The following is a 9134-nucleotide window of genomic DNA, read 5'->3' on the forward strand; positions in this document are numbered from 1 at the left end:
CTTTTTAAAATTCCCCTGTGTGTGCAGACTCTGTTATCTTGTTTTAACAGGACCTCCGGTGGCCTCTCCTGAGTTTGCTGATGGAATTCGGGAGAAGTGTCGGATCCTGTCTCTTCAGTCCTCTCTCTCGGGCTGATGGCATTCAACGAGCCACACCTGAGGAATGTACTGCTCAACTGTTACATTCCTTAGGATTTGATTGGTTGTAAATAGAGAAGCTCAATTCAAATGAACTTAAGTCAGGGGTGTCAAACTCATTTTGACCGGGGGCCACATCAACCTCGTGGTTGCCTTCCAAGGGAAGGCATCCTGAATGTAGTTTCAACTCCTTAACAGTTAAGGAGTAGTTACAGTTATACAGTCCTAACTGTTAAGGAGTTGAAATTACATTCGGCCCTTTGAAGGCAACCACAAGGCTGATGTGGCCCCCGGTCAAAATGAGTTTGACACCCCTGGCTTAAGTAAAGAGGTGAATTATTCACTCATGTTGTGCTAAAGTTCGGGCTGGAATTGGCTTAATTTATAGCAGGTTCCTTCCTGGGGCCTTTCCTCTCCATGGACCCCTCAGCGCCTACCTTTTAGGGGTGACCCCTCTCTCTTCCACATGGCTGGAGGGGGTGGCTGTCAATGGCCCTGTGCTCACCTCTGCCAGGTGGCAAAGTGGGGGACTGGAGGCATATTCTGGTCATACACACCCCACCCCTATAGCTGCTCTGCAGCAGGGACCAGAGTCTTTAATTAGTGTTAAAGGAACAGCAGCTGCAAAGGCCCGAGACAAGAATGAGCTCAGGAGGAGCAGGTAGAGAATGGACTGCACGTGGGTGAGTAGAAATGGAGGTAGGGGATGCACGTGGAGACCATCCTGGGGCCTCTGATGAGCTCAGACAGTGCCACAGACCCAGTAGAATTTGTGGGATATTGAAAGTAATCATGATGCTAATAAAAATCACATGAGCAGTAGCCCCTTGCTTGGGCTCTATCACGTGCCAGGAACACCATCTCATTGATGCTCGATGCAGCCACTACACCCTTGAAGGTCTGTTTTCCACACAACAGCCAGAAAGACCCATTAAACCATAATTAACACCATTTAGCCCTGGCTAGTATTGCTTAGTGGATTGAGTGCCAGCCTGCAAACCAAAGGATCGCTAGCTTGATTCCCAGTCAGGGCACATGCCTAGCTTTCAGGCCAGGTCCCCAGTAGGGGGCATGAGAGGCAACCACACATTGATGTTTCTCTCTGTTTCTCCCTTCCCTTCCCCTCTCTCTAAAAATAAATAAAATCTTAAAACAAACAAACAAACAAACAAACACATTCAGCCCTGGCTGGGTGGCTGAGTCCAGATGGCTGAGTTGGTTGGAGTGTCCTCCCATGCACCAAAAGTTTGCAGGTTCGATTCCCAGTCAGGGCACTTACCTAGGTTGGGGGTTCATTCCCTGGTGCAGGTGTGTACCAGAGGCAACTGATGGATGTTTCTCTCTCACCCTTTCTCCCTCCCTCAGGTGAGGATTTTTTAAATCCTCACCCACTTCAGCGGTAAAAAGCAAAGTCCTCACAGTGGCTGTCCAGCCCCACAGGACCTGCCCTAGGTGTCATCCTTCCTGTCCCCTTCCCCACACTCCAGCCTCACTGACCTCCTTGCCGCTTGCACAGCCTATCACGTGCCTGCCTCAGGACATTTGCACTGACTGTTCCCTCTGCCTGAACACTCTTCCCCAGCAGCTCACATGTTCTGCCACTTCAGGTTTCTGCTTGAACGCGGTCACCTCCTTAGAGAGCCCTCCCCTGACCTCCCCCTGTAGGTCACCATCTCCCTGTCTTTACAATTATGCGTCAATGTATTCTTGTCTGAGATCCTAACAGCCACTTCTCATCCGGTGGCTCTCCCTGGGGAAACTGAGTCCTGGGAAGGCTGAGTTGGGAAAGGGAGGTGTAGAGTTCAGGCTGTGCCTCCCAGTAGCTCTCCCACACACCTACACCACCAGCTTGTGGGACCCCACGCTCTCCGACCTCCACCCCATGCACTTGAAGCTTCTTTGTCCCTTCCTGGAAAGGGGCATGTGGGACCCACAACAGCGTCTGTCTGTCGCATCTGGTGAACACGGCAGAGGGGGAATGTGTCAAATATAGCCAATGTAAAATCAACGGGGAAAATGCCGCGTGCCAATTTCTATTCTTCTTTGCCTTCTCTGTAACCCAGTTTCAAACGCTCCGAAACAAGGATTTTGCCTAACTCCTCCACGAGGGGGCGCGGCCTCTCCCACAGCAAGAGGGACCGGGGCAGACTCTTACACACACCTGCACCTCCCGCCCTGCAGACACAACCCAACGCCTGCACCTTGGTCAGGCCGGTTTCCTTACTTGTGGCAGGAGATCTGAGCAATGACGCAGGCCTCTCCCACGGCGCTACCCACAGCCCTCTGCAGCAAGGGCTTTTCTCCAGTACTCATTCATCTATTCATCTGGCATTCCCTGAGCTCCTGCTGTGTGCTGAGACTGGAGCTGGGCGAGTTTGGATCAGAGGGAGGAGCCAGACTATGTGGTCCATTGTCCTGAGGAAATGCTAGGGCTGGTACTGAGGATGTTCACCTATTATTCACAAGACCGACCTATCAACTTTTATTTTTCTTAGAGAGAGGGGAAGGGAGGAGGGAGAAGGAAATATTGATGTGAGAAACATAAATTAGCTGTGTTCTGTAAGCAACCTGATTGTGGACCAACCTAACAACCCACACACATGCCCTGACTGGGAATCGAACCAGCAACTTTTATGTTTGCAGACCAATGCCCAACCAACAGAGTCACACCACCTGGGGCCTTGACCTGTTAATTTATATCTCCTGAGGCTCGAGCTGGGCCAAGTCTGTGGCATAGGGAGGAAATGACTGCGTCGTCCCCACCCCTGAACGACTCCAAGGCTGATGCTGGGATGTATAAATATTTATTCAGTGCCCCCAGCACTTCTGGAGGACCTACTATGTGTGGAGGCCCGGGCTCGACCAAGTTTGAGTCACAGGAAAGAACCAGAATGTGTGGTGTCTGTCAAAGGGGATTCAGGGGTGGTACTGAGGATGCTGGCCTACTATTCACTCATTTAACTGGCCTATTAAATTTATATCTACTGAGGACAGGACCTACTGTGTGCCGAGGCCTGGGATGGGTGATATCTAGGGTACATAGGAGGAAGCAACTACCATATTTTGCTGTATATAATGTGCACTTTTTTGCTCAAATTTTTGAGGGAAAAATAAAGATGCACGTTATATGTGGGTATAATGATTCATATCACAGGCATAATCATCCTGTGTATAATGCGCACAAAAATGTGGGTGCACATTACACAATGGAGCGCATTATACACAGCAAGTACAGCATGTCATCCCCTCCTCTGAACGATTTCAAGGCCGGTGCTGGGATGTACAACTGTTCGTTCAGTCACCCAGTGCTTCCTGAGGAAATATTGTGTGCCAGGCCTGTCCAGCAGATGCTGGAAGTAAACAAGGCACACTCCCTCCTCCCAGGCCCTCACCAAAGAGCATGAACCTTTCATGAATTTACTGAACAAATGCCTGCGGCATCATGAATTCAACAATTATAAGGCCAGCCAGAGACCCACAGATACTTATTTGGGTCTGCTTTGGTGGGTGATGTTTATAACTGGAGAGTTGGTGGGGAGGAGGGGTCAGGGAAGGGTGCAGTCCCAGCCTTGTGACATCCTCCCTGCGTGACCCTGGGCAAGTCACTGAAGGTTCTCTGAGCCTCGGAGTCCTCACAGGCAGCACAGGGCTAAGACGGCATCTACCCCCAGTGCCATGGGGTGGAAAATCAGGCGTAAACACGCTCACCACAGTGCCTGGTCCGGGAGGCCCCGTGAACCCTCAGCTCTTATTCTGCTGGTCCTCGGAGGTTTTTGCAGGGTCACTACTGCTAACAGGCTTCCCGTTCCCGGGAGAGTGCAGGCATCCAGTCAGGTGTGGCGGCTGGGCAGTGCTATCCCTGAACAGGCTGCGCTGGGGGGCGCTTCTTGTCCGTGTGCGTCCTCTGGTGCCGGATGAGGGCAGAGGAGAAGCTGAAGGCCCTGCCACAGCCGCAGCACTCATAGGGCCGCTCCCCGGTGTGTACAATATGGTGCTGGATGAGGTAGGCGCGGTTGCGGAAGGCCTTGCCGCACTCCGGGCATGTGTAGGGCCGCTCCCCCGTGTGTATGCGCTGGTGCAGCGTGAGTGTAGATCCCTGGCTGAAGGCCTTGCCTCAGTCCCCGCACCGGAAGGGCTTCTCGCCCGTGTGAATCTTCTGGTGCTCGAGGAGGGAGGACACGTGGCTGAAGGCGGATCCGCACTCCAGGCACCTGTAGGGCCTGGCGCCGGTGTGCACCAGGTGGTGCTGCGCCAGGTGCGAGCGGTTGCTGAAGGCGCGGCCGCAGTCCCCGCACTGATAGGGCCGCTCGCCCGTGTGCACACGTCGGTGCTGACTCAGGTGCGACACCTGCGTGAAGGCCTTGCCACACTGTGTGCACACAAAAGGCTTCTCACCCGTGTGGATGCGCCGGTGGTCGGCCAGCGAGGCACTCTGGCTGAAGGGCGCACCGCACTCAGAGCAAGTGTAGGGCTTCTCACCGGTGTGCACTCGCCGGTGCTGCGCCAGGTGCGCCACCTGTGTGAAGGCTTTGGCGCACTGGCCGCAGGCGTAGGGCGGCTGGGTCGTGTGTGTGCGCCGGTGGCGCAGCAACGCAGAGGAGAAGCGGAAGGCCTTGGGGCACTGGGCGCAGGCAAACGGCTTCTCTCCGGTGTGCACGCACTGGTGCTCGAGCAGGGCCGCGCGGCTGCGGAAGGCCTTTGCACACTGGCCACAGGAGAAGGGCCGCTCGCCTGTGTGCACGAGCCGGTGCTGTGCCAGGTGCGAGGGGCGCACGAAGGCCTTGCCACAGTCAGGACACGCGTGCGGCCGCTCGCCTGTGTGCGTGCGCCAGTGCGTCACCAGGTAGGAGCCCTGGCTGAAGGCCTTGCCGCACTTGTCGCAGGTGTGCGGCCGCTCGCCAGTGTGCACGCGCCGGTGCAGGGTCAGGTGCACGCGCTGGCTGAAGGAGCGCCCACACTCTGGGCACGCAAATGGCTTTTCCCCGGTGTGCGTCCTGCGGTGCAGGGTGAACGCGGAGCAGTAGCGGAAGGCCTTGCCACAGTCCTCACACTTCCAAGGTTCCCCGGGGGCCCTGGTTGCTGCATCCTTTGCGCTCTTTCCCTGTGCATCACTGTCTGGGGCACTGTCCCCAGAGGAGTCTTCCTCATGGGCCCCTGGCTTCAAACTGCCTTCCTGGTTTTCCTCTTGCTCCTTGAAGTGACCTTCACGTATCCAGGCTTCTCCCAACTCAGAGCCCCGGGAGACGGCGGTGACCAGGAGTCCATCCATCCCCGCTCCTGCGCTGCTGCCTCGATTTCACCTCTCGGTACCAGATCTGGAAGAAATAGAAGGAAAAAACCAAGGAGGTCTGTCATTTGTCCTCTGCAGGGGAAGGGGCCAGCACTGGGTCTCAACCTCTACAAAGGTGACAGTTTGGATCAGGTCACTGTGGCCCGAGACAGTCCTGTGCCTTGGAGGGCAGGAGCAACATCCCGGGGCTCCACACACTGGAAGTCAGTAGCCCTGCCGCCATCACCCAGCTGTGACAACCAAACATGTCCGCACACATTGCCAGGTATCCTCTCCGGGTACAAGACCACCTCTGGTTGAGAATCACTGAGTTCATGGAACTAAAAACAATTTAAAGAGATCCTGCATACACGTGAATCCTTCAGCTCTTACATACAGCTTTGTACCAGGACCAAAATGTGTGTCCCCACCCCTTCCCGTATATGTGGAAGCTCTAACTCTTTCACTGATGGTATTTGGAAGTGGGGCCTTTGGAAGGTGTTTAGGGTTAAAAGAGGTCATGAGGGTGGGGCCCCCACAATGGGATTAGTGTCCTCATAAGAGAAAGAGACTGGAGCTGGCTCTCTCCACCACGTGACGACTCAGTGAGAAGGTAACTGTTTACAAGCCAGGAAGAGAGTCCTCACCAGGACCTGGACCGTGGTGGCACCCTGTTCTCAGCCTTCCAACCCCTAGAAATGTAACAAAATAAGTATCTGTTGTTTCAGCCGCCCAGTCCATGGTATTTTGTCATAGCAGCCTGAGCGGACTCATATACCCACAAGGACAGTTCCCTCTTTGGAAGAAAAGTCAGTCCACTTCACACACAAAGGAAAAATTAGCCCCCACATTCCATGAATAATATACTGCTGAGGGAAGCACACACTGGGAAAACCACATTTCCTTGGACAGCTGAAGACACACATGCCCAGTGGCCCAGTGCTTACATTTTCTGGAATGTGGTACATGTGTGTGCCAGGAGGCCTGCTGGAGATTGTATCAGCCAAACATCAGAATCAATCCAACCACTCATCAGCAAGAAACTAGACAACTAACCGGGGTATGTTCACACGACAGAACAGCTCACAGCACAAATACAAATGACTGTCAGCTAATGCACCAGCTTAGAACCTCAAATATGGTGTCTGCAAATGAGGTAGGGCGCAGAAGAATATATCAGGTATGATACGGCCCTGGCGGGTGTGGCTCAGTGGACTGAGTGCCGGCCTGTGAACTAAAGGGTTGCCGGTTTGATTCCCAGTCAGGGCACACGCCTGGGTTCTGGGCCAGGTCCCCAGTAGGGGGCGTGTGAGAGGCAATGACACAGGTATAACACAGTTTAGGCTTCAAAACAGGCAAAATGAAACCATTTCTTTTTTAAGGATTATGTGGCAAAAGTTCACAGGTCCACCGTGGCCTGGGACCATTGCCTGTGACAAATGCAGAGATCAGTCTGTCCCCAGGTTTGGCCACTTACAAAGAGTCCCAGGGGACTTGTGGGCACAGGATCGTCTGAGAGGCGTTGGTCTCAGCCATTCTGAAGCCAGCGCGGCAGTATTATCATGGCAGCAATGATGACCGGCACTCACTAGAAACAGAGCTATGTGCCCAGCACTCTTTAAGCTCTTGCCACGTATTAGCTTGTTTCTTCCTCAGTGAGGCCCCCAGAAGTGGCAATGCCAGGGCCCATGCTTGGGCCCCCTGGCTGCAGACTTCATCCTCTACAACGCCCCCGCCTGCCTGGGGCATGCATTGCTCTTGTTACACGGACACAGGCGTGTTCCTGCCTCAGGGCCTTTGCACTGGCTGTCCCAGGTGCCTGGAATGCTCTTCCCCCAGCACAGGCCTCAGAGCACATGACTTCTGAGCAGGGACTTATAGTTCTGCTGCACCCCCATGTGCCACCCTCAGGCCCCTGTCAGCCCAGATGAAGGCAGTGGCACCCACCTCATGGTCTCCAGAGCATCAGGTACTGTCCACGCCATTCAGGTTGTGGATCCTGCTCTGGCCACCATATCTCAGTGGGTCCAGTTGGCATCTGTGGGAGAAAGAAATGGGGACCTGTAAAGGAGGATTCTGGAGCAGACACGGGCCGGCGAAGCAAAAATGCAGGGTGTTCAGTGTGTGTGCGTGTGTGAGAGGTAGTGGAGTCAGGGGAACAAACCCAGGAAGTGCACACACACAAACAAGCAATGGAAGGGGAGACACAGACACTCAGGGGCAGACACACATCACATCACACACAATCACACACGGAATTGCACATGATCACATCTTGGGGGGCAGTTACGGCACCCCCCACTCTGGCCTGGCACTCACACACCGCACACACAGGAGGCAGGTAGTTTCGCACACTGGCATGGCTCCAAGTGCACTTGCACTGTTGCACATGCACATGAAGCTACACACAAAAGGTTACACACACAGCCCCAGCACGTAGAGTCACACTCAGACATACACAGAATGACACAGGCCGCCCAGCTGCAGGAACACGCACTGAGCCATCCTGTACAGTTGCACACCCAGACACACACGCGTGGAATCACACCCCTCACATCCAGGAGAACAAGCTGCACACGTGCCCAAAGTCACTTACGGGCAGAGGCCCCCACGTGCATAGACACACGCTCGTTTATGCACAGCCACCAGGGTCAGACATGTGCAAACGACACAGTGACATGTGGGGAGAGACTGGTATGCTAAGACTGAGTGGCACGAACAAGTTACACACCTGCACGGGCACAAAGTTCTGGAGTCACGCAGGTGCAAACACACGGTGACACATGTACATGCTGCTGGAGTCACGAACACACAGAGACACACAACAAGGACACGCTCACATCCGCTTGCACATGCACACACCACATACATACCCACGCCCTCGCCCCCTGGGACCAGTTCTAAAGGCCTGGGGCGGCTGCCGCCTAGCCTGGTGGGTTCGGGCCAGATTTCCCTCTGACTCTCGCCCTCCCAGGCCCGTGCAGACCTCCGGTGACCCCCCTCGTCCCGTGATGGGACTGAAGTGCAGGCCGCACAAGTCCCGCGGAGGGAGCTCAAAAGCCGACTCGCGTACCGGGAGAGGTTCGCAAGGCTCCAAAAACTACAACTCCCAGAAGGCACAGCGCTCCATCTGCGCAGGGACTGTGTGCCGCAGCACTTGAGTCAACGAAACTACAACTCCCAGAAGACCCTACGTCGGAATGAAGTGGACCTAGGAGTCCCTGCGGGCCTAAGGAGCCTAAGAAGGGGCATGTGGCTGTGGGTGGGGCTTGGGCTGTCCAGCGTTCTGCCCACCACGGCTTGTTAGCAGGGTGGTGGGCGGGACCAGTTCTGTGAGGGCTGGACTCTTCTTCCTCAGGGGCAGCCACTGTCCACAGGCTTAGAAAAACAAGAGGTGGCCACAGGTGGTGTGGCTCAGTGGAAAGGCCGCCGATTCCTTCATTTCCTTGTTACGTCACAAGCCTGGGTTGCGGGCCGGGTCCCCATTTGGGGGCAAACAAGAGGTTCGGTTTAGGTCCTTCTGGGTTCGGCTGGGCCCACACACCCCATCTGTGGTCGCTGCTGGGCCTCTTGGGACTGGGTCACCTGAGTGGCCAGCCTCTGCTGAGTTGGTTCCTATGTTCCACGGGCTCAGTCACCCTCCAACAGACCACCCTGGGCCTGTTCCCGCGGCTGCAGGTGGGGTTCACCGAGAGTGCACGGAAACCACAAAGCCTCTTGAGTCCTA

The 9134-nt window shown here is 55.0% G+C and overlaps 1 protein-coding gene across 1 annotated transcript; it reads right to left on the reverse strand.

Moving 5' to 3' along the window:
- Positions 1 to 2749: 2749 nt before the first annotated feature.
- On the reverse strand, positions 2750 to 8465 carry ZNF835 (zinc finger protein 835). The gene is made up of 3 exons (XM_028529388.2): positions 8281 to 8465; positions 7355 to 7445; positions 2750 to 5453 (listed from the first exon to the last, which is right to left on the reverse strand). The coding sequence occupies exon 3, from the start codon at positions 5405 to 5407 to the stop codon at positions 4253 to 4255; it is 1155 nt and encodes a 384-aa protein (XP_028385189.1). The 5' UTR covers positions 5408 to 5453; positions 7355 to 7445; positions 8281 to 8465; the 3' UTR covers positions 2750 to 4252.
- Between the last annotated feature and the right edge of the window lie 669 nt (positions 8466 to 9134).

The sequence above is a fragment of the Phyllostomus discolor genome, chromosome 12, assembly GCF_004126475.2.
Source record: "Phyllostomus discolor isolate MPI-MPIP mPhyDis1 chromosome 12, mPhyDis1.pri.v3, whole genome shotgun sequence".
Classification (NCBI taxonomy): Eukaryota; Metazoa; Chordata; class Mammalia; order Chiroptera; family Phyllostomidae; genus Phyllostomus; species Phyllostomus discolor.

Coding starts and splice junctions, on each gene's coding strand:
- ZNF835 (XM_028529388.2), bottom strand. CDS start 5,407: ATGGATGGACTCCTGGTCACCGCCGTCTCCCGGGGCTCTGAGTTGGGA.